Source organism: Pagrus pagrus (assembly GCF_965226575.1).
Source record: "Pagrus pagrus genome assembly, chromosome: 8".
NCBI lineage: Eukaryota > Metazoa > Chordata > Actinopteri > Spariformes > Sparidae > Pagrus > Pagrus pagrus.
Genome location: NC_140192.1, coordinates 19,439,426 through 19,465,428, shown reverse-complemented (window position 1 = coordinate 19,465,428; position 26,003 = coordinate 19,439,426). Strand labels below are relative to the sequence as shown.

The window sequence follows — 26,003 nt, the reverse complement described above, 5'->3', positions numbered from 1 at the left end:
AAGCTCGGCTATTCAAGGTCGAGGCTGTTATTTTTTTTTTTTAAAGAACCAGCATTGAATGCATGTCATTGTCAAACATCATGTAATCCTGGACATCAGACAAATGGCCTCCCAAGAAGAAACGGCGGTGATGAGAACACAATACCCAGATTGTGATTGCTTGTTTCTTCAAGGCTGCGCCAATCTACATAAAGATCCCCCTCGCAGCAGCCTCGTGTTGAACTGGAGGTGACCCGGCAATCTCCGTAGAATTCAAGTCTGACATGTTCTGGAAACACATCACCGCATGCTAGCTCAGGGACTGCTTTGATACAAGCGAGCTTCACAAGGTGCAGCAATCTAAACTGACTTTGCTGTGGCAGCAACTCGTCAGTTTTATTCAAATACAGTGTAACTGATTGCACCCTGGGGGCACACCTGGAAGCAATATTCTAATTAAGTTAATCTGTGAAATCCTGACAATGTGGGTGTTCAGGTGGCTGGTAATCTGATGTGAAAGGAGTCTTTGTTTTCATTGGAGAGATACGAGAGGAGCTGGCACCTGTTTCAGCAAAACGTTGCAGAAAATTATCGCTGTCGAGTTATCCTGAGTGCGGGCAATTACAAATGACAGTGTTTGTCTTTCCCTTCACGAAACCCGATTTTTACACCATCGGTTTTTTTTCCTGCTTTTGGTGATGGCCTGTCAAGGTATTCTTTTCCCAGTCTTCTTCTTTCGTCAGCAATTTGCTCTGGATGATTCGCAACTCTCATCAACTTGATTGTGATGTTTCTGAGGAAAGGAAAAGGTCTGCACTGCTTTAGCCTTTGTCCAGATGTTCCTTTCTTCTTGTACTCTTGGCAAACACATGTACATAAACAGTGTGTTTTCAAAGATTCCACAACACTGATACTTGTTTTGAAATATGCTGCCATTTAGTTATATTTCCTGTTGGCCACAAATGAAAGATTTTGCTTGCTCAATAAATCTGCTTTTGGGGATTGAACATTACCATCATTAGAGCAACGGAAAATATCAATACCTACCTTTAGGCCTCCATTCTTTCTTTAACAAGCACTCAAATTGGGCATTCACACTGTATGTGAATCTGTTGATGGGTTGCTATGTTTGGAGTGGCAAAGGTCCTTATTACTATATGTAATGCAGTGTTTTGATTTTTCACTCATTGTCCATTTATGTATGTAAAATTCATGTGCATCAACGACTCCGTTGGCCAGACTAAATGCTGGCCATGTACATTTCTGCAAACAACAGATGTGTTGTGACTTTTACGTATGCTAAGTTAAGGTACAAAAACTACTTGGTTAGGGTTAGGAAAAGATCATATTTTGACTTACCGGATTCTCTTACCACAAACACGGCTGGAAGGGCCAGGGTTACAAATATTGTCAATGTTGAAACGCCAGGTCAAACTGTGGTCTCTCTTTTGGCCGCTGTCTCACCTAGATGTCATGCCACCACCATCTCCTCCTCCCCCTGACATGAAAGTCAGCTCATATGCATGTAATGTGAACGTGGTATGACGCATATTGTTGAAATACTGATGTGAAATGTATCAAATGTACAAATTGAACGTATCTGTGGTTTGCAGAAAAATGCCATGCAGTTTCATGCATGGCTGTTCCATCACATACTGTCTGTTGATGCTAGCCAGTAGCGATTTCAGAGATTACTTATGGATATATTACTTCTTTATCTTTCTTCACTAAGGATTGGTTCACATTTTTTCAAGTCAATCATAAAACAATACTGTCATGCCCAAATGTACATTGAAAGAGCATTTGGTTCTTGCTGGTTCAGTGCACACATTAGTACTGTTTGAAGATAGACATGAAAAAAAGTTAACCTCTCCTTAAAGCACCAAGCTCACTTCCCTCAATACCAAGAGTAAGAACTGAGAGTGAAAACTAAGAACTGAATCCAAAGCTCGAAGAGACACGAAAAAGCGAGTAAAGGATCAGGGAGTGAAACTCAAAAGTTCTACACAAGCCAAGATACATGATGACATGACTGTAACCTTGGTTACAACTTTTCTTGCTGACTATCATTCAATAACAGTATATTTTTGCTGTCTATTGGACTCGCATTAAAGATTTAGGTATCATGTTTGGATGAAAATAAATAGTTTTTTTCACTGATTGCATTTAGTACTAATTCAAATGAGCCAGTAATACATCTACAAATTGCATTTGTTAAAGCTAACACACCACATCATGACATACCAATGTTAAGTAAATGAAAAGAAAAAAGCCTGAACTGGAGAAGCTGCAGTCTGGCTCTTGACAGCGCACTGTGTAATAACTGGTACAAAATTCAACAATCAGACAGCTGAAAACTTGGCAGCATGTCTAATAGCCCACCATATCTTGAACTGTATCCCAGTCCACCTAAACTGGCTGACACAAGTGGTGCCAAACGCCAAATATGGAGCTATTTTACAGAGCAGACAGAGACTGACACCCAACCAACAACATGGCAACACCGCTGAGTTTGTACACAGCATTGCTTGTTTTTTCTCCTCTCTTTCTTTTAGTAGCGTTGTTCAATATCGTACTATCAAACTTTTATGTATTTTATGTCAAAATTTGTGACACCATATACAACTGTTACAAGTCTCAAGTTAACTGATTGAGCAGGAAGGAAAACAAAACCCTGAAAAGGAAACACTCGGAGAGCTTCCCTCCAACTTTACTTCCCTCTCTACCCCCCACAGTGATGCCAGGGAGCCGTATGGAGACTGACAGGCCTGCTACGTCTCTCTGTCGTGTCAACTAGCAAGCGCCCTCGGTTCCTTCTCGCTTCAATGAAGAGATAAAAGCCTATTGACTTGCCAGGCTACAGTTAATGCAAATTGGGCCTGCTATCAATGTATTATTTATAGGGAGAGCGGCAGACATTTCCACAGAACTGGGAGCTAAGCTTACAGGAGATTAGGCATGCTATCTCATTCATTTACCAGGGAGTAATTGCTAAACTGTGGAGGAATTAGAATGCGTGAGGTTCCCCAAAGGCGTTTCATCTTGTAACCAGGTGGCTGCCATCAGACAACCACCTCTGAGTCTGGGATAAACAAATACACAGAAGTGAAACTGATAGACTACATCTGTCAAATTGTCAAATGGTTAAAACTTGATGATGTCACTGCTCAAATAATATGCAGGCGCACCAGGTTGCTGATGATGCAAGCTCGTTTTCCATGTTTGCCATGTGGTTAACATTTGAGACTTTTAAAGAAAAATACAAATTACATTTAGCCACTGTTAGTAAAACATTTGAAAGCATTTAAAGAAAACGTAGAGGTGCACTGTGTAAAGACCGGCGACCAGTCGAAGGTCATCCAAATAAAATAGGGGGCAGTATACCACCAGAGTAACTGCCAACTGCTGCTCTATATACTCTTTGCTGGAGCTATATTTGGCTGTAGCTCCTAACTGCTGTTAGCTAGCTCAGTAAGCTGTGCAACTAGTGGCCCCATAGTGTCAAGCATTATCAGCGGAGGATATTTTCACATCTCACTCTGTGAACTGAAGGTTTATTTTGATCAAACCAGAGGTGACTGTTGAAGTGCAAACTAAGGCTGCGTTGTCAAGTTTTATTTTGTTTGTTTTTTGTTTGTATTAGTGTGTGTAAGTGCATATTACGATGAGATAACAAGGCAATTAAGCTTGACTTAGAGAAATCCACAAGAATATTTCCTTTCTTAACATTGTTGCAAGTTTCTTTTCTTTATCTATTACACTCAAAGATAAGAGAGATTTTGAAATGTGGCGAACTCACAACCATCTCCCAGTTGAAACTACAGCTAATATACTACCGGACAAATTCCTCTAGAAGTACAAAGTGGTATTATGAGACAGGGTAGGCCAGGGCTAGCTGGTAAGCATGCAAACCTCAGCAGAAACTGCCATTGTAGACACATCTGTGACATAATGTCAAAACTGTGGCCATATCCTACAAACTGCACCTTTATAAAAATAAAAGGGCACCATGTGAAACAGATCCTAATTCATTTTGTTAAACAACTCGCCCGGTTTTCAAACTCTAACCTACATTTTTGAGAACAAAGGCTTTCTGTGATTGGAGCATGATCATCATCGCAAAACTCTCAAATGTAAAACTAAAATGAATCAATAAGAGGCATAAAGTGGAGATATGATTTGCCCTCTGGTATATGAGAGAAACAAGCAAATAGAGGTGATACAGTGTGCGCCCCACAAAATAGTAGCATACACTATGATCTAGGCTAGAAGGCATACTCGAGACATATTCAGGAATCCACATATTATGGATGCCACATCTTTTTACATCACAAAACAAAGGTAACAGTGAAAAACAGCTTCTTCTTGTGCTACATTTTCTTGTCACTTGCTTGCTCTGTAAGATGCAAGTGATCAACAGTGGTGGGACCGGCGGAGTGTTTTTTTTTTCCTTCCCCCCTCATCTTTTTTGCTAACAACACACTATGACTGTCTTTCTCCTTTTAGTTGAGAGCTCAAATTTGTTATTCACAACTCTGAGCCACTTCATGTGGCGGGTGAATAAACACAGGAAAAGCAGTCTTACCTTGTCGTCAATGTCACTCTCGCTGTCACACTGTAACAGAAAAGAGACAGACACATGAAATATAAGGAATTATTCATTTGGCTCCCCCCAGTAGCCCATAATCAGTGCAGATGTTATTTTTGTGTGCAACCTCTCATTCACTGACAGCTTTCAGTGCAAACGGCAGAGGATGAAGAGGGAAAGGAGAGTGTGGTAATCTAAGAGAGTTTTTCATGTTTGAAAAGCAGCACAGCCGCACTGAACGCCATTCTGGTGTGTCTGCTGCAAATTCAAATCTGTAAATTTACAAAAGATGAAAAAATGAATAACACTATACAGTACTGGGTTCTATTATAAAGAGCCTGTTCACTGACTTTGCATTCAGCTGCAGCTTGTCATTTAACCTTTTAAGAGCGCTTTAAAATTGGACGATAGTATCTCAAGGACAGAGAGAGCTCAGGCTCTCTGAATACTCAAACACAGCGCCTATTAAGTGTGGTATTTCAAATCCACCTTGTGACAAAGCAGTCTTTAATTTGTATGTCAGACTTCCACAGAGGATAAAGGAACTAAATAATAAGAGAGGTTGTATTCTGAAATATGCCTTGTCTGGCACAGCCAAAGGCCAAATCACCATCTGTTCAGTCAAGAAGTGAAATTGTTTTTTCTTTAACACTTCAAATATTCACCAGTCAAGTGAATCTACCATTAAAATATGAAATGAAAAGGCTTATATATCTTGAGAAAAGGTGCTGCCTTAGTAAAAAAACAAGAAAAAGAGAAAGTCAGGCCTTGTAACTGACAAACAGAGTGCCAGAGCCTTTCATTCCTGACATGCTCACAGACAGAAAACTCTTTTTCAATGGTAAATGGACTGTATTTGTATAGCAAATGATAAAGAAAACAGGATTTTTTTATTCACTTTAGTCTAAAAAGAATGTGTGAGGTTAAAATTAAGTCAGCTCGCAATGGATATTTCACTTTTTTTCCTTTCAGGTGGATTCTATGGTGATCATAACACACATCTCATCCTGTCGGTTGAAATACTTTTTTATGGTAAACCACATTCCTTCACTTAAAATCACAACGTCCTTGCTTCAGTTTCTCACACTGAGTTGTCACTAAACGCTCTTGGCTGGTAACTCTCCGCCCCGGGACAATAGAGAGTGAAGTTGTGGAAACAGGAGTGGTCGAGCTGCAGGCCAGTCCCACTGGACCTCACAGCAGGATACACGAGGAGCAGAGCAATTCAAGCGGAGAGCCACATAGAGAGGGAGAGGGCCCCCGGTGAAAAACTGCCATCAATCTGTCAATTAAGTTCCTGTGGCAACATATTTAAGTGGACCCTCTTTATTTTGTTTGACTCCCTTTCAGAGCTGGGCACAATGAGGAGGGAGCTGGGTCAATGGAGGCACAGCGGCCCTTTGTTGCGAGTGCGGTGGGTCCAAATGTATAATTAAGTAACGAGAGTAATCAGTGCGAGGGCTCAGTGGCCAAGATCTCTCAGGAGAGGAGAGTCGGAGGGGGGCTTCCATGCTCTGTGATTCATCCTACTCTGACAAGGAATACAGCAGGAGTCCTTGCTGGCAGAAGCTTTAAGTGAAAAACATTGTGGCTCAACCCCTTAGGAGTTATGTTATTGTTGTGTTTGCATCTCTATCTGCAGAATAAAGACTCAAAGACATGCCTGAGCTCCTATTGTTCCTACTGAGGCATTCTTATATAAGACACTGAATAACAACCTAGACCTATTGGAGGATGAATACAGTGAAATGATATGTCCAATATGAGGCTCTCTACTTGCTGAAGTGATTGTTGTTTATCGTTTGAAAGCATGTCGGCCAGCATCAAGAAAATAAGTGTGAAAGCAAACGAAGGCCGCCTCACAATCCTGTTGTATAAAATGTCCCTGTCCCTTGTATTGTGCTTGTGTACATATGTTTGAGACTGTGGTTATTTATATTAGAATAATATTAGAAATGCCAAACTAAAATATGTTTGTGTTTTTGTTGTACACATTATAAAACCATGTTGATAACTTGCTCTAAAATAAGGGAAAATGGCCCATACTAGGTAATGACCGCTAATAACAAAATGAGAAAATAAAACTCTTCAGTATTAACCAGTGTGTGCATGCCCACATGTACTTGGAATGGAAAATGAGTAATATTGGCCACATTTCTATGCAGCATGTCTTCTTTTCTCTGGGGGAATGTTTGCACACCCTCATTTCTGGGCTTTACAGACCTTCATTACAGAGTGCAAGGCATTAGCAAGAGAAAGTGGCTTAGGCTTCTTGTCAATCAATTCCCCATTCAGACTAAGGATTCGGGACAAATTAATTGTCAGCCATTTCTGTTAGCGCCACATCAAGACCTGTAATCACCACCCATTTTTCGCCTCACTTCTGCACTGTGGCATTTTATCTGAAAGGAATTAAATTCAAAACAGTGTTTCCGTCCATCTTACATCCACGAAAAAAAAGGAGAAAATTGATCCAATCTCCAACTTCGCCCTACCCCCAGGAAAGTGGTGTAAATGTATTCTTAGCATGCAGCTGAACGGATGACTTCCATCTCACAGCGGTTGTGAGTTGCTCTCTATTACTGGGGACGAGTTTAAACCCAAGGTGATGGAGATGAACAACTGGTTCGGTCTATTCCCCGGGTGCATGCTTGGCCTTGTTGTTGCAGCGGTAGCCGCGACACTAGAGATGAGGCCTCACAAGGCTGGAGCTGGCGAGGAGGAAAAATAATATCAAAAGAGCACAGCATGGTGCTTATCCTTTTACAAGAAGCATGCACTGCAGCCGAGTGTAAAGAGGAATACTAGCTACGGCTCAGACAGAGACAGAGAGAGACACAGCACAGCAGGGGAGAGAGAGGCAGGTGGAAAGGGGGAACAAAACAACAGCAAGAACAGGCGGGGGGGATGCTATAGAGATGAAGGGATGGACGGATGGAGGTAGTGTTAGAGCAGTTTTTGTCAGTATTGTATGCGATTGCCCTGTTGGGCTATTGCACTTGGCTGAGTCAAAGAAAAGAATACAATGAGCCTATAAAAGTACAAGATTGGCTCATGTTTGTAAGTGCGTGGGTGTGAGAAGTGGACCACGTCATTTAGCACCCCATGCTTCTTTGAATATCTACACCGGGTAAAGAAGATTTTCAATGAGGCCCCTACACGAAAACCAAATGGTGAAAAATGCAAATCCACAAGCCCAAACAGAAAGCTCCCTAAACAGCACGTCTGGTGGTCAGTGGGGACTTTGTTAAAATCGTAGAGATATGCAGCTCACTAAGCTGCCTGACAGGAGCCAAGCCCCTAGAGGTTTGTGTCTCTCATAGATGTTCACAAACCAAACAACCCCCCCCTCCGAAAAAGAAAAAAAAAAAAAGGAAAACAAAACAAAAAAAACATACTGGCTGGCTCTTCAGAGGCAGGGAGCAAGCAGCAACATCTGCACCTGGCAACCGCCAGCTACGAAGGGTAACGGGGGACTAGCTTCAGTGGATGGCTCATCCACAACCCTCCCTCCCAGCATCCCACCTCCTCTCCAACCCTCCCTCCCCCTCAGCCAGCACATCAGACGGATGCGTTTGACATTTACACAGCTTTCAACACTTCAGAGACAGGAGATTTATTCCGCCAGCGGCCCTGGCTGGAGCCAGGCCTCGACCTGGGCTGGCCCCCATGACGACCCTGTAGCTCAGCCCTGAAATGAGGCAGGGCTGAGAAGAGAGGAGCAGGAAGAAAAAAAAAAGAAAAAAAAAACAGAGAGAGGGAGGGAGGGATGGATGTCTCGATTCTCCTGGACATTTTCTCTGGCAGATTCCGATAGACGTGCAAGGGGAAGACAATAAGCGTCGCGCATCCCGGAGCACATTAAAACGACTGGCCAAATTAATCACACAGTTCCACTTGTCACACTCGGAGGACAGTCTGCCATGAATTCTGCCTCAGAGATAGAGAGAGGAACAGAGGAGGAACTTGCCCGGCTACGCAAATGCTGGCAAGGCGTCAACGACTGTCTGTCTGAATACTGATCGCAACCCTGTACTCGCTGCAAGAAATGTAGAAAAAATAGGCAAAACAAGAGCTGCCTGAGCTGCTGGCATTTAAGTGTCACTGTCGGTTCCTCTTCAAAATAAATAAATAAATAAATAAAGTAATAGATAAAAACGTAAAAAAAAAAAAAGCAAAGAAACAAAGAATATGCTGAAAAGTATTTGTGCTTGACAATAACATTTTTGATGAAAACTTGCCTGGCTGTTTCATATTCATTCCAAGAAAAAGAGGTTTTGCCACCAGATAATGTTCTGACGTATGGAAGAAATTCAGATGCAATGGTAAGTGGCGGAATAACAACTTTCACACTATCAACAACTGCTTCATAGTACTTGCAAAAAACAATGTTGCAAAGACAACATCTTGTTTAAAATACCCACTGGTTTCACACTTTTGAAACGCTGTCTCTGGCTTGACGGTTCTCTCTCTTAGCTGTGACGCTACTGCCTCCCGACATGACAGTAAGCTTACGTACATGGGTTGAGAACGTGCCATGACATGTTGCATATGACACGTACAAATTTAAACGTATCCATGGTTTGCAGAATTGTAAACATCAAACATTTCATTCTGGTGACCGGGGCTGATAAGTGAGAAGAAAAACATTACTTGGAGAAAGGCCACAAAGTCTCTGATTGAACAGAGTGAAACAGCAGCTACACTCGATCCCTTGTCCTTGTGAATAAAGTGACAAGACAACAATGCACTGAGGAGAAAAATGGCTTCAGTTTAGAAGACATCCCTCCAGGGACATAGACTGAGATACCCCTGATTGTGAGGGAGAGAGTACTGACAAACCCAGATCTCCCAGAGTGAGAGCACACAGAGGGGGTAATGGTCCATTTAGATAGTCGAGGACCAAAGCAGTGTTGGATACTGGTGAAACAACACCAATTTCCTCCCGCAATTTCCCTCCTGTGGATGCTGGGATGAGGTGTCGGTACGTAGGCGCCGTGACCACTCTGATGGGCCGTGGAAGCAGAGCCTCGGGTCTCGCTACGGGACCTCCTGCCAGGCCTAAAACATCAGTGGGATATCTGAAGGTCTCTTTGGCCTTATAGTGATGAGTGAAGCCTTACTGCAACTCAGCTTTCATAATTTATCAACAGGATGCTTTGTTGCATTCTCACCCTCTCTGAAACAAACTTAGAAAGCCATGAGTCACTGCAAAGTTTGTGTGTATGTGTGCTAACACGTGTAAACATATAAGTGCTGAACTTGACATGTGGTGCTTTATAAATATTAGGGCTAACGTGGCTAACGTAGCCCCACAGCATTCAACGCAACCACTGAGAGAGAAAAAGGCAAGTGATTGCTCTTGACCCTACAAGCTATATTTGAAAGCACCACCTAGCAAAGTGATTTGATCACAGGATCAAATCTATACAGCCATTTGACCCCTGACCTCCCCAGCAGGCAGCATGGGAAGTCAGCTGATTACCCTGGGTCAGCCCAGGAGCTCTGGATTAGGAAAGTATTGATCCAAGTGAAGATGTAGGGTCCAGAGGGAATGAGATTGAGAGAAAAAGCTCTGCCGGGTAGAAATGATATCGACCAGGCCTAGACAGGCTCTCTTGTAAAACCATATTTGAGCTTGGGACCTCGGAGTTGGCTGTGCAAACAGAAAGACGGCCTCAGCAAAAGCTCTGTTCACAGCGACCCGTTGAAAGAGGACAGAGAGAGAGAATGAGAGCGAAGGAGGATTGAAGAAGACAAGCTCTGAGAAATGCTCTTTGCATTAGCCAGACACACACACAGAGGCCTCTGGTTCAGAGCTGACACACTTAAGGGAAGAGTCAGCGGGAGCCATGTAAATCAAGCCAGGGTGAGGAAAGATATAGTCCTGACCTGGGGCCAAACTAAGCAGACTTTAACATTACCCAGAGTCCATGTAAACAGCACTGAGACCTGGCAGTGCTGTTTCACTTCCATGCAAAGTATGTGGTGAGGTCAAGGAGGAAGAAGGGGGAGCATAGACAGATTGATGGTGATGGTGGTGGGGGTAAACTTGAAGAGCTGTCCCCCTTCTTCACTAAATTAAAGGACCGCCTTGTCCTTTCCAACAAGAAATCCCTCAATCTTTGCTTTCAGCACTCACTGGGGGAGTGACAGAGCCGGCCGGGCTGCTGGTGTGATCCTCGGAGTAGTTTGGCGGAGGGAAAAACAGACAGTAATGGCAGATGTACGAGGGAACAGGGAGCATTTACTCAGCTCAGAGAGAAAGAAGAAAACTGCCAGAAACCTGGAGGGACAGCGAATACACAACTGTGTTATGAATGTAGTCGTGAAAGAAAAATGGGGACATAGGTAAGAGAGAATGAGGGAAAAAAATACACCAACACTGATTTATATTTTTCTTTTGCACCTCGTCTTTCATAAAGCTCCCTTCGGCTTCTTCTTGTCTCTGCTGACCGTGTGACTGTAACTAGCTTGCTATCTTGCCTTCAAAGCAGGACACACATGAATGCCTGTGCAGCCCTCACCACCTCCTAGTGTTTTGACATGGCCCCGGGCCCGGTGCTGCTGAGCCGCAGCGGCAGACACTGGGCATTGGAAATTTAAGTCGGGGCGTAGGAGAAATTAGGCGAGGAGGCAAGGAAATGGGATGTTGACTTGAACTGGCCCCGGGGGCAGCTGAGAGTCTCCCTGTGCAGCTCCGCTGGCTGCCTGACAGTTTGATGGAGCGAGTGGAGGCTTCCCCGCGGCCCGAGCCGCCGTCTCTAACACTGATGTAGCTCAGTGAGGAACAGATTGAGCCTCCAGGCATCGCTCTGTACTGCTACTCCCCTCCTCTCTCACTCTTTCTCACTCTCTGCACTGCTGCGAATAGCTCTCTCTCTCTCTCTCTCTCTCTAATCCTGTCAAGCCAACACACAGAAACATGTAGAGTCTATACATACGATACACATACGCACAAAATCACATACTGTAGGCACACATAAAGACACTTAGATAGACAGAAATAACAGCAACACCCACAGAGAGCTTGGCTCCCTCCTTCCTTCTTTTCCCTACGACAGTAATGTGATGAGCACTACAGATGCTGTTTACTGAGCTCTGGCCGACACACAGGGGGAAGGAGGAGGAGAGGGAGGGTGGGATGGAGGAAGAGGCAGAAGGAGGTAGAGTAAGGGGGCTGGCAGGCCACAGCCATAATGAAAAGAATCTGGCGGCGGCCCACTGTGTGCTGGTCATGAGAAGCATGTGCCGCCGGGGGGCTCTACTGCTAATTTCAGGGGGCAGCCAAGCGTTTCACGCTAGACTTGTCATCGGGCCAGAGGGGGCATTCATACTGGGTGACAGCAATTGCGAGAGGGCGAGTAGGGGGTTTGGGGAGGGGGAGTGAAGAGAGAGGGAGAAAGCTTCGGCTCCCCTCCCCCTCTCCGTACCTCCTGTCCCCCCTCTGAAATGATCAAACGTTATTGTAGGCAGGGTACAGAATTACAAATGAGTGTCCTGTGGAAAAGGCTGCGACTGGTTTCAGCTGCTCTCTCCGCTCCGCTCTCTCCTCAGGTGGCCACGAGGGGCACACCTCATCCATCAACCCCTGCTGTCCAAACAGGATTTAATACTTGCATCTTTCTAGTTAACATGACAATAATAATCTGTCTCAAAAGCAGGCGGTTTATAAGCCCACATACAGAGGCACTGTGTGTTGGGCTTAGACCAGAACTTGATGTGTGGGGAATATCTCTGTGTATCAAAGTACGTGCATTATGACATCACAATATCAATACATATTGTGATACAGTCGATATTTTGGAAACTGAAGTGTGAAAGAATTTATGGATAAAATAAATGCTCAATAAATGCAGAAATGCTGAATTTTGGATTGTCCATTAAGAAAATACCTGACAAATCAAGGTTCTTCCTTTTCCTTGTTGTCTACAATAAGGTTGTCACAAGTATTGATAAGTCGACTACTATAATATAGGTTATCCAATTTCTGTTCGGTGAGTTTTTTGTACCAGCACCGTGTGAAGGTTGTTAATAGCCAAAAAAATTGTATCTATTGAGTGTACTACTTCTTTTTTCCGTGGTATCAAAAGAGGTATCGAGTAGTTTTTTTATGCCAAAATTCTGGTATTGTTACAAAAAAATAAAAGGCACAGATAACCTCAGTATAATCAGCAAGGCAAACTCAAAAAAACTCTATGGTCATAGGGAGTATATCATCATATTGCCTAGCCCTAGCCCCACCATGTCCTTCCAGCAGCTCCCTCCACCTTCACAGGACAGGCAGTCTGTTAAAGGTGAAATGACTGTCGGGCACATCTTTAATCAGTGCCATCGACTGGCCTGAGGATTTGGTGCGCACTTGAGGTTTATCTCTCGACTTGGCTAGATAAAATGAGCACAAAGTCACCGAGATGAGAGAAGAATAAAAAAGAAACGCAGGGTAAAAACACCCTGTCAGTCCAACCCCGACACCACAGCTTCTATGAAACCAGGGAGAGCGAGGGAGGTGGAGAGATAAAGGGGGGAGAGCAGGCGCTACCGAGGAGTTGATGCTAACAGCTGGCAGCCTCCCCCTTAAAAAAAGGAAGCGGCTGGCTCTAGTCTGGCAGCCAGGAGAGGCAAGCGAGGGACGAGCGGGGATGAAAGGAGGAGTGTGAGAGATGGAGTCAGTGATGAAAGGTGGGTGGTTGATGGTAGATGAGTGGATGTGGGATAGGGTAGGGGTGGGGGGGATTAACCAGCTCACAAGAAGAAACTTCTGTTCTTTGCCTCTGAAACAAGCCGTCACATGAGAGAGAGAGGAAGGGATGGGAAACAGAGAAAGAGAGACAGAGCGCGATGAGAGTGAAGGAGGAGAGAGGAAGGGAGGAGGCAGCCACATTGCACATCTTCAGGCTGTGAATAATTTAGAGGAGCACTGGGGAGACGAGACGAAGATGAACACAAAACACTGGCAGCGTTTGACCTAGAGCTGCAGCTACATCAGTGCACATCACAGAGCGGAGGGCTCTCTCTCTCCCTCCCTCCTTCTCTCTTTTCCCTCTTTTGCTCTTCATCTGCCTCCCTCTGTGTCAGGGAGGAAACAGCTGTACGCTATTCTTGTTTTGCCTCACATTCTATGAAACTCAACAGAATGGCTGACAACTCCGTTTCATAAGGATCTCTCTTTCTCCCTCCCTGCTCTGGGCACGTCAGGAGAGCCTCGCGCAACACCGATGCGCGCTCATCCAGGCCGTTTGAGGCTGTGAAGACAGATACATGTCTGCTCGCACATCCCCGGGGCACATACACGGGACCAGTGATACCACCACATCATGTGAGAAAGAAAAACTAGGTATTTTCACAGTATGAAGTATACTTCAAAGAGTTACAACTTGAGTCTAGCCATCTTTCCATCAGCTTCACTGGTGTTGAAACAATTTGTCTTAATAATTAATTAATCTTTATTAAGCAAAATGCCTTTTATTCACTTATAGCTTCTTGAATGTGAGAAATTGAGGCTTTTCTTTCTCCTGTGTCTTTGTTAATCTTACATCTTGTGGTTTGGAGAGTGCAATGGATGGACAATTCACAGTATAAATGACTATAATCAACAGATTATTTAGTAATGAAAATAAGAATAGTTGCATGTTCTTAGAAAATAATAAATCTGAGTTCACTTTATACTCAATTGTTAAGCAAAAATTGTACCCAGTGCATTTTAAAAGGTTTCAAAAGTACTTAAGATCCATCTATTCCTCACCTCATTAACCCTATTTTAACTGAATACATAAACAGTGGTTTTACCACCCATAAACGGACATTTTCAGTGAATCTTTCCTTGCAGAAAACGCACATCCGCACAGCCTCTGTCATAAGACATACTGCAGTGGGGGAAAGGGACAGAGCCGTGAGCAGCCGAGCGGTGTAAAACTGTGGACGGCGGCAGTAAATAACAGCTGCCCTGTGATTAGGCACACAAGAGGTTAAACAGAGCTCGTTCGCGCCGCCTTTGTCAAGGTGCCATGAATCACCTCACCTGCTGACGTGTGTGTGCGATGAAAGGACCACTGGGCATCTGTGGAGGGAGTGACAGTTGGGCGGACAGAGGGCGGTCTGATCAACCCCAGAAGGGAGGGGCCATTTATTACTGTAATTAAGGAACCATGGGAGGAGAGGAGCAGAGGTTGTAAACGCATATGGATATGCACATACAGCAAACCTCTTCATTTGGTTGAAATAATAGTACAAGGCGAGAGGATAGTAGTAAAAAAAAGAAATTAGGACTAAAGATGGCAACCAAACAAAACATGCAGTAACTCAGTTCAGTCTCTTTATTTTCTCGCCCCCTCCCTCCCTCCCTCCCTCTGACACCCTCTCACTCCCTCTCCCACTGTCTCCTGCTCGGTCTGCGTGGCTGATATTAATGGGACGTCCCTTGTTTGTAAATGTGCCAAGTTGTGTGCGCCGCTGCAGGCTGTCTATTATAGCAGGCCTCTGGGGCAGCTTTTCCATATGGCGTCACATATGGCACTCAGCAGCATCAATTAATGTTGTTATAATACTGATTTTTATGAGCTAGGGTTTCACTCCTTTCCTCTCCTCTCTACCTCCCCAACTCCTTCCCCTTTTCTCCCCCCCCTCCCCCGCCTGTCGCTGACACTTTGATTCTTCAAACTGTCTCTCTTCGATTCCTCAAACCTTCGACAACCTGGCTTCTGAACAGGAAACGAAAAGTTTTCCTTGCCAAATTCACAAAGCTCCTACCATCTCTAGTGAATGCCACTCAAAGACCTTGAACACGACTTTGTTCCCACTATACTGCAGAAGAAGGGTAACGCTATTGCCAATGTGTCAGAATCTTTGCATGTTCTCTGAAGCTGAGCGACTTCGATCAATGAAATAAGAAAGAACATGAAAGCAATGAAGGCGGCAATTGTACAGTGTGAACATTTTGTTAGATAATATCACATAGCTGCAACCAAACACGGCATCTACAGCACCTCTTGTAGTGTTGGTCACATTAGGCCAGCATCAGGGCCTATTAGTGTGTTAAATTAAGCCTGTATTTATGCACAAAGCAATAGGCAGATGGATGTAAGAACAGAATCTGAGGGGCCTTTTTGTTCCCTGGCGCCTTTGGTGGTGGATCTGACAGGAAGGGAACAAGAGCGTAGCAAAAAGCCCCGCTTAAAAAGCTCCCAGCCACACCAGCCTTGTCAGCGACGCCACAATTAGAGACTAGATCACTGGCGCTTCCCAGCAAGAAACATCTCACCATCACTCCTCAATGGAACTCTTTCGTTTGAGGAACACACTCAAAGCGGGGTTTTAAAACGTTTCGGATGGCTAATCACTCTCAGGATGAAAGGCCCCGGCGTGTTCGTTTGTCTCAGCGTGGGGAGCTTCCCTTGCCGTTTCTCTGTCTCTGATTCTGATTGTTTTTGTTCGTTTTCTTTTTCAGCAGGCAGGCGAGGCAGGCGAGCTGGCAGGCAGCGCTGTTTGAAGGTGCAGTCAGACCCGAGTGCAGGCCTGATGCTTTGTAGTGATATTTCCAGCAGCACAATCTCATTACTTTTTGACGTGGGAGATGCGTGCAGGGGCGGATTGTCATTTCACGCTGTCAAAAGTTCCGTGAGGGAACGGAGACAGGAAAGGAACTTCAATGACCTGCATGCCTCTGGCTCATCAAGACTGAATATATTAAACCAAATAACACAGATGAAATCCAATGAACCAGATCCTTGAAGATGCTTGTAAACTTAATGTCCAGTCCCCAGGGGTGTCGAAGGAATCTCTCCTTATCTGGAATCTTTGTAATTGGATCTATTTTACAGCCTCCTAATACACTACACTATACATCCTCTGAACCTAATTAACCTAGTTACAGCGCTGCATATACGCTCAGGCAGCACATGTACATATTTAGCTAAGACAAACAAGTCTTTGTGTCTTGACAGGAAAAGTCCTGAAGGCAGCATCCCACACCTCTCAAAGATGGTGAGAGCTCCTGGACGTTTTCACATGGGACATTCATTGGAAGCTTCCCCCCCTTAGAAAAAAACTGGAGGGTGTCCCTCGAAGTTGATTTCACACAGAGTTCTTTCAATACAGAGAAAACTTTGCTCTGTTAAAGAAGCTGCCAGGCACTGATTGAAGCGCCTGGTTACTATGCGCACCCCAGCCTGTTGCTGGGGTGACTGTCCCAAAGTGCTTCCTGGGTAATTTTCGAGGTCACTGGTTTGTGCACGCCTATGTGGTGCAGATGGGCCCACCCTCATTCAGGGCCCAGCAGGAACTCTTTCATTAGGCCCAGTGAATGGCCTCATTCATCCCCTTCACCTCAATTGGTCACGCTGCGTCTCTGCAGAGGGCCCAGGACAAACTTTTCTCTCTTTCCACTCCCTGATCTTCCACGCACCACCCACCTTAGTCATGCTTCACTTTCTGTGCAGGAGCATGTGGTGGCTGGAGCTTCAGGGCTCATCTTTGGCTGCAAACTGCCTGAGACCGCCTATAAGGTGGAATGTACCGCACTATTGACTAAACTGTCATGATGTTGACGAATGTTATAAAAAAAAAATTAAAAAAACTATATGCATTACCCATTTTCTAGCAGATTTATCATTTATCAAGATGAATATAGACATTTCATATTTATGAAAATGAGATCTTAGCATTACACTCTGACATGCCCATAAAGAGAATAATCATTAATCATCAGAGGTATTTTTAAGCTGCAGTGTTTTGTACAGAACTTTATGACTTATCAGTGCATTAATCCCATGTTCCATACTCCTATTTCTATCTCAGCACTGCACAAAAGGCCCGAAGGAGCCGTTCCAGCAGAACTCGGAGCCATTTCATCCCCGAGATTCCCCCTCTCTCCACTCTCTCCTGTGACTGCAGTGCTTAGCCATGCTAGTGGGTCCTCTACTCCCCGCCTCTTTTTGGCCCTCAAGTGAGTCTCAGGTCTGGCCTAGTGAGAAGTGACTAATTGTCTTGAGTTGTTAGTGTGCCTGGAATGAGATCCACTTCAATTGGCGACAGGGTGCACAATAATTTTGTTTCTCCCTTCCTCCTCCCCTCTCTCTCTTTCTCCTTCTTGCAGCCGATTTACCCCCTCTGCTTCTCAAGCTACTGAGCTGTAAAATTGAGTGGACGGCAGGCAGGATAAAGAATGAGACCTGGCATCATGGACGCACTAACCTTGAGGAGGGCCACTGCTGCTGGCTGCACCTAAAGAGATGGAGACAGAACGTCAGCCATATTGGACTGAGGAAGGTTAAAATGAGTGGGGAGGAAAGACCAGAGGCAGAGAGAAAGGTGGAGACCCTTGCTGAAGAAACAATATGGCAGCTTGGCAAAGCAGATCTAAATCATGATGAGAATGGACACACACACTACAGATAAATGACAGGGTGTCAACCACAGAAAGAGAAAAATGAGAAAGTGTTAGGTACCATTTAAACTGACCTTGTCTCCTCTTAAATTCCTCCATCTTTATTTCATAACAGACTATACAGTGTTATGTCTCGTCCAATTAATCCCTCAGCTACTGCAGTGCACATGTACAGCCGGTGGACTTATCAACCTTTGCAATTAGACAAATTATAATGAAAACTTCAAATGTCTGACAAAATGTGCACATTTTGTGGAAAGGGTGTAACCTAAAGACGACCCTGGAGCATAATCCCTTCCAGTTATAACAAAACTGTCCTTCGTAATGAAATCAACTTGTACAACTACTCTTGGAACGAATCTGAGCAATCAATTACTATGAATCACAAATACACTAGCTGCGTTTAGATGTGAACAAATGGAGCCTCAGTCGCTTACAGATGATATTAGCGCTCTGAGCTGCTCTCTCTCCACGAGAGATTAAGCAGGTTTGTACTCTCCGAGGCGGGCAGCGCTCCCCCCTCCGGGGTGCTGCACTATCATTTGCAGGAAAATTACTTCAGTAATGAAGAATCCAGGCCCATAAATCCTCATGGCCTCACCTTCCTTCGCCTCCCAAGTCTCGCTGAACAGCTAGTAAAAATTCCCTTTAAAAAATTCATAGCGCAATTTTGCTCAAATCCCTCCCAGCAAGCACAATTATGGAACTTTCATCTCAATTGATTTATGTCCTGAGCTGAGAGAGAGAGAGGAGGGGGGGCACAAGTTGGAGAGAGGTGGGGGTTGTGAAGGGGGAAAAAAAACAAGTGGTAAATCATTGTTTTTAAAAGGGAAGGCGTAAGGCCTTTTGTCATTTTCACTGTGTGTGTGTGTGTGTGTGTGTGTTGTCGTGCAGACGATAGAGAGGTGCACGGCTAAGGGGAGGAGGAAGAGGGAAGGGAACGTCTGAAGGGTTTGAAAGCAGGAGTGAAATGGCAAAAAGGAGGAGGAGGGGAGGCTGGGAGATGGGGGCGAAAGGAGCGGTATTCCACTTGATTAATAACACTAATCAAATTATACAGTGTTCCACTGTGCCCTGAAATCTGGGGCCATAATGTCCTCTAATGGCGAGGTTCATGGAGCTAAACTTCAGAGGGAAAACACGGAGCTGACTGCTGCATGCCTTAATGAAGGCAGTAAAACATCCATTTCCAGAAGCCATGAAATGAAAGGCAAGATTGTAGATGTGCACCCAGTGGCTCTCACACTGCAAAAAAAAAAAAAAAAAAAAAATGGAAGGCTGTTAACACAAAAGACAGTGTCGGAGGAAGAGAGAGAGACAGACAGACAGAGAGATGCAAGACCTTAAGAAGAGAAATGAGGAGGGAATAATACAAGTGAGGAGATTTAAAGGGCAAGAACACCAAGAGTAAGGGGATATAAAAAGAAAAGGGATGATGAAGTGAGGATAGAAAGACAGATTGGTAGATGCTCTCAGTGCTTTATTTCCAGAGAAGTTCTCTTCTGGCATGAAGACAATCTGTGTCTGCTGATTATGGATGAGCCAGGCTGCTTTACTATGTCTGTTATACTTAGTGCTGCTGACAGCGGCCACAATTCATCTCTATTTAGTTGCTGATGCACCTAACCACAGCATCCTCCCCCTCATCTATCTCAATACCACTCCATTAGAGTATTCCCTCTGTCCATCCAGGCATGCGTTCTGTTGATCCGTCTATCCGTCCGTATTTCCATTCGTCCCTCCATTCATGTGTGCATTCGTCTATCTATTCATCCTTCCATCCATCCGTCCGGACATCCACTCATCCAAACATCCATGAGTACATTCATCCATTCATCCACCCATCCGTCAGTCTGTCCATCCATCTCCCCATCAATCAAATGTAAATACAATTCTGCTCTGAAAGATCTGACATATACAACAATAGTGCTCTGACCTTAGCTGTCAGCTGGTTGCTGGAGGTAAGAGGTTAGCTTGTTTTTTTCTAGGCATTATGCCAAAGTACAGTCTGACTTCCACTGGCAGCAATACACTGTATGTCTGACGTCTGACAAAATATAAACAAAACATGGAAAGATCACTACGGCTCTCGTCACAAAGCGCAGTCCTGCAGAAAAACGGTCTGCTGCACTAAAACAAACTGAGACACCAGACACTTAGATTTGCAAAAGCATTATGTTTTGCGTTTAATCTACTAAATTGCACGTGCTACAAACAATCAAATCAGCCTTTGCATCCTGAGTAAAGCAAATGTTGTTCGCAGTCCTTGGGGCAAAATTTCATCTGGAGAGAAAGATTGAAAAAAAAAAAGAGAACAACAAAGCTGAGAAAACACAGATTGCTATTGTTATTATTATCATAATTACAGTTGTGCTTATCATGCAAGCAGCCTCAATCAGGATGAAATACAGTTTCATTTGATGAAGCTTCCTGTTTTGACTGGCTCGAGTTTGGGAACCACACACTTGGCTGGCATGCCAAAAACTCAATCAGGCACAATTACATAGCCATCAGATAGAAATGTAATTGATTTGAAAGCTGACATGAGATATAACTACATTACAGTGGAGGCACAGTGGGGAGGCTCCTCGGGGACAGGGCCTACGGGGAGCTCATTACAGCCAAGCTTTGAATTATTGAGTGCTAAGGCAGTGACATTGAGCAATAGAGGCGGGCGATTGGCTGTTACAACTCTGCAAGTGTTTATCTCAACTTACAGCAACCTAAGACATCTGAAGGAGTGATCTGCCCGTGCATGAATATTGCAAGGGGAGAAGTTGTAATGGTTCATAATTGAAAGGGTTCAAGCCAAGGTAGAGTTCGCAGGTGCATATCATGCCTGCTATTTCTACAGAGTATTTGCCACGAGTTAAACTAAGGTAAAGTACAATCCCATGTCCTGCTCGTGGGTCCTCCTACCTTTACGCATTTAGTGTGAGCATCACATGTCGCGACCAACCCTGCACAACGAGAGCTCTGTTGCTCAAAATGTACTTTCACTTTAAGCTGCTACAAGGAACTTTGATTTTTTGTTGATTCTGGTGGCCGCGTGGATAAAGGCTGTGTGAGCACCGCCGCCTCCCGTCTTATTGATCTTGATCTGGCTAGCACGTGCATTTGTTTTAGAAGTGAGTGAAACAAAGATGCACACAGCTGTTTGCAGGATGCATAGCACTGAGGTTACATGACACATGACAATGTTGAAACTAAGCCCACACAAACAAATGTCTTTTTAATAATTAGCCCACATCACGATATAGCTCAGTAACAAGGCTATGATAAAGTGCTACGTTCTGCAGCCGTTTGGCACTACAGAAGCATCTGCTGCCACACTACCAGACTACAGAGCAGCTTCATTCCTCAGGCTGTGAAACTCCTCAACTCATACTCAGCAATCATCTTGCTGATGGTCTTGTTTGCTTAAGTAGGTTGTAGTAAGACTACAGTCAGTATTTAACCACTTCAAAGTTCCTCGTAGTACATTTAAATACATCCTGTTTTGAGTAGTTAGGTTGATACTGAGCTGGTTTCATAGCTCGCAGCAAAGTAAACATTGCCCTACACATGTTAATTTTTCCTGTCTCACTTTTATTTCTTTATTTTAGCTGACATATTTCCAGTGTTTCCACTTCTTGGCTTTACAGACACAAAGAGCTAAAATTAGGTGGCAGCCTCCCCTGGGTTTGTGTGTGAAGAAACACGTCTGCCTGACCCTGACCACCAGCCTTTGGGTCTTCCCTGAAGTGCTGAGGGGTGACTGTTGAGAGGATAAAGATATAAGTCACAGCAGAGGGGCCTCATCGTCCCCCAGGAAACTGGTGAGTGCCTACCTCTGGGAGAGCTATGCCCCCTAGGCTTCTGCCACTGATCTCTCGCTGTCTCTCGCATTCTTTCTATCACGCTTCTCTCTCTCCTCACACAGCCCTCCTGTGAGCTTTCTCACAAAAATGAGAACTCAATTAATTCAGGCGAAATGAGGACGATGGAGGAGGAGGAGGCCCGGGGAGCCCGGAGAGACGGAGAACAAGCAAGAGAAGCCTAACAGAGCAGCTTGTCGATCTGCGGCCTGGAAACGGCACACAGAGCGTGGGGTGACTGTGCATGTGTATTAAGTCTTTAGCCAAGTTAATCCTGTCTGCAGTTTAAACATGGCTGATGAACGAACACTCCTTGTTACAGAGGGGGATGCTGGGTAAATAGACAGGTCAGAGGGAGGGGGATGAAGAGAAAAAAGAAATGCCTTAAAGATGATAAAACAGCAGAGCGGTTCAGTGATGAGTCAAACTGACAACGTCCCGATTAAACACACAGCCAACACAATTACCAGAAATAAGGTTGGAAATGAACGTTTCTGCGAGCCGTTAAAACTTGCCAACATTTTATTCTGGTGACTGGGCTGACGGACACTGTAGATGTACACTTCTCAGAGGCTGCACTACATTCCCTTATAATAACCTTTACCTAACTAATTGCTATCACTGTTACAAAATACCTTAGCCTCTGATCAGCCTTGGGAAATGAACACACTGTAGTGTAAAAAAAGACTGCAGGTACACCGGTGTAGAGTGTGACCTGTGACCTATGACCTTGAGATTGAGGTCCTCATGCTAAAGAGTGGTGAAGTGCGGTCATGTAGACAACAGTCATCAATCTCATGTGAGCCCGGTCACCCTGCTTAATGTTATATTAGGGAGCTACAAGCCTCCACACAGCTCAGCTAATTTTCTCATAGCCTTGCAGAAAAAACTGGCAGAAAACCAGCTGTTAGCAGGGGCTGTCGCCAGGTTTGAGGTCACTGGCGCATACACACAGGCACACACGCACACGAAGACATTCTACGTACACACAAAATGTGTGATATGAGGTGGCACACTGCAGTATTTCCAGCAGCTACATATGCTAAGTAGGCTTAAAACAAATTGACACTGCCGCCACTTATTCCATCTGGATTGTTGTGCTGTGGTGGTAGTTTTCTGTGTGTGTCACCGAGAACTAAAAACAAAACAAATGAAATCAAATGACCCATTTTTACCACTACTTGTGAGACGTGAGTTGTTATCTCCAGTGTGACGGTGTTATAAAAGTAACCACTTCCCTATGACACAGTGTAAATCTCACGGTGTTCGGGGATATTTTTATGTTCAATTTTGACAGCAGTGCATATTTTACAATGTTTTACCAGCCCCGGCTCTAGGACAAGGCTAGTAAAATAGGCGAGTCAGATAGTTCTAAATTTTCATATGATAAATACATTGCATGTAAAGAGCCAGGGGGGAACGTGGCAAATGTGTTTCCAAGAAAATCAGTCTGCCACTAGTACTTAGAGTGATTGAATAGCCTGTAAACAGAAGCAGCAGACTTTTCTTAACACTCTCTGGGAGATACTAATATAGTTGCGCTTCCAGGAGCTGAAGGGAAGGAAGGAGGAAGGGCGCACAAGTTCATGAACCAAACAGCTAGTTCAGGAGCTTTTAAAATTACCCTGTTTGTGCACTTGGTCTGCTCTCTGAACTGAAACTGCAGAGTAAAAGCACAAGACCGTCGAGCGGAGCACGTCAAGTCAGTCATAAGACACCCTTGGTCAATGGCTGATAGTGTTCCTCGCATTAGCCCAAATTAAAATTAGATCTATCTTTAACAATCTCATTTCAAAAAAAGCCATATGATGACACTTTCCCTTATTTATGCTTCCCATCATCTCCGCTTCAAAACCCTCAAGAGAATAAATTCTCCTTTGTTCATGGTGCTCATAAAAAGACCTTTTTGCTAACTTGCCAGCATCTTTCCTATCTACAAAACTCATCAAAGTCAGATATAATTTTCTTCCAGATCTATGTCTAATCGGGAAATTGTGGAGACTGCACATAGGCTTGTTGATGTTGCAGTCGAATGAGAACAAGATGAGCATAAAAATGAATTAAGCACACAATTTAGCACTTTAGTTAAAGGCATGTCTTTGAGTCCTCATCACACATCAGCTGACATTGATACTATACTGAGCCTAAGGATATTACACTGAAAACAACCTTTAAAAAAAAAAAGAAAAAAAGGATGGGCTCTTCTGTGGCCTGAGTTTGAGGCCTGGTTTTAATGAATAGAGTCATGGAGCTGTTCACTGCGAGGCAAACAACTAAACATGTTTCTTATTTATGTGTTAGCCATGTTTAAAAGCTTTTTCATTCTCAATGTCAGGTCTCTGGTGAATAATTTATATTTTTAAGACAGTGTTAATTTCCACAGAACTCTAACAGGAAGGACGAGAGGCAGTGAGAGTTCAGACTCTGCAGCTACAGCAGTTTTGTTGGTGGTGAGCCGTTGTGAAAAGGTGAGAAAAACCACAACCTACGAGCTTATCGTGCAAACATTAAAACCCACAAAGGGTGCTGTGTGTTGCTAAAAGAGCCAGTTATCTATATAAGGTGGATAAGCCACAACCCAAAACAAACTGAAGCTTCGTTGTGTGAAGTAAACACACACGTTTACAAGCTTCTGCCAGTGGCACGTACACAGTGGACAAATTTGATGGAGAAACATCGTGAATGCAGATGCTTGAGGGGTCAATAAATGACAGTTATTGTGGAAAAACATTTGCTATGGTCTTTGTAGTCAGCAGATCGCCAGATCCAAACACTTTGAACAGTTTGCCAAGGAGCAATGATGCTGCTTCTAAGACTCACATTACATCTTGCTAAAACACTTTCCATTAAATATAATCACTCCTTTAGCCTAAAAAGCCAAAAAAGTAACAAGGAATAACATACAATAAAGCTCTTAGCCAACCCATAGATAAACACCTGAATCCCCAGACACCTGCACCACATCTCCTCTGACCCTGAACATGAAACCAGGACAAGAAACACTATGCAACCATTTGGTTTTGTTTGTCCTCCTGGGTCCGTCTTGGCTCTCGGAAACCCTACCCTGGCATTCGCTCTAATCCCTAGAGAATGAAATGCCGGGCCGGCAGCATACAGATAAAGCACCAGGTGACGGCATATCTGTGACAGACCACCGTGGAAGTCTCCAAACGTGGTCCCTGTGGCACTGCTAATTTGACGGCCCTTCTCCTGTTCTGCACTTGGCCTCGAAGGTAGCCCCCGTATCAACTTACATCTAGCCGTTTACCTACGAATAACAGAAGCCGCATCGACTTCAACTGATTCAATTGAGCAGAATTGCACACAGTTCATTGGCTTTTGGCTGGTGCTGGCGGAGTGGATGACAGCGGTGTGTTGAGCCGGAGAGTATCAGTTGACCCAGGCTAATTATTCATAAGGCCTTGCTGTGATGGCTGCTGTTCCGGTAAGGTCAGGCAGGAGCAGCTATGGGGAAAACAAAAACATTCCCCACTAAAACGGACTTGACACCGCTGATTGTACAGGAAACTATGAAAGAAAATCTGATGCCCCCACGGCGGCTCTCTTTGTGTCGCCGTAAGTGGATAGCAGTGTGACAGCCATACATTCCCAACTGATGGTTGTGTTTGATGCAATGGAGGATATGATTTGAGACGGGCGCTTATGCATGGCTGAAAGGAGAATGGTGCAGCGCCTTAAATAATAGTACACTCTGTTTCCTCACAACCACAGGCAGGCATTGCCTTGAAATTTGTAATTACAGTAATTGTGATTTCGACAAATGGGCCTCCAATACGCTCTTCAACGGTAAAACTACAGGTTGCGTTACCCACGAGGAGTGTACTAAAAGCATCCGCCGACAAAACTTTCATCTATCAGCTTTTGGATGGATGAATAAAATGCAAAAAAACACAATTTAGATGGGTCTTTGACTGAGGCATGAACTCAACGACTCAAGCAAGGAAAAACACTTTTGGCCTCTGAGCTCAGATGAACTTCTTTTTCACCTCTGTTTACAATCAAAATGAACCAGAGATATGTGTACCCACAAGTACACACACAAAAGGGCCCACTTATGTGCAAGCACAATAGTGTGGCAATTAGCGGCTAGAGAGGAAGAATGCTGGATCGGTTACAGTTGTTGAATGTTAATTACAGCGTTTTACGGTGTTGAGGAGATAACGAGTTAGCGCCT

At 44.2% G+C, this 26,003-nt stretch overlaps 1 protein-coding gene across 14 annotated transcripts in view; it reads right to left on the bottom strand.

Moving 5' to 3' along the window:
- The window catches only part of fbrsl1 (fibrosin-like 1), a 369,210-nt gene that overhangs the window by 87,544 nt on the left and 255,663 nt on the right, over nt 1-26,003 (bottom strand). For 11 of the 14 annotated variants that reach the window (XM_084359201.1, XM_084359200.1, XM_084359206.1 and 8 more), the window contains 2 exons: nt 17,759-17,788; nt 4,565-4,594 (listed from right to left, as the gene is read on the bottom strand). In XM_084359201.1, coding sequence (XP_084215327.1) covers nt 4,565-4,594; nt 17,759-17,788 — 60 coding nt within the window. The remainder of the gene's footprint in view (nt 1-4,564; nt 4,595-17,758; nt 17,789-26,003) is intronic. The other 3 variants (XM_084359211.1, XM_084359205.1, XM_084359213.1) reach the window with 1 other exon arrangement.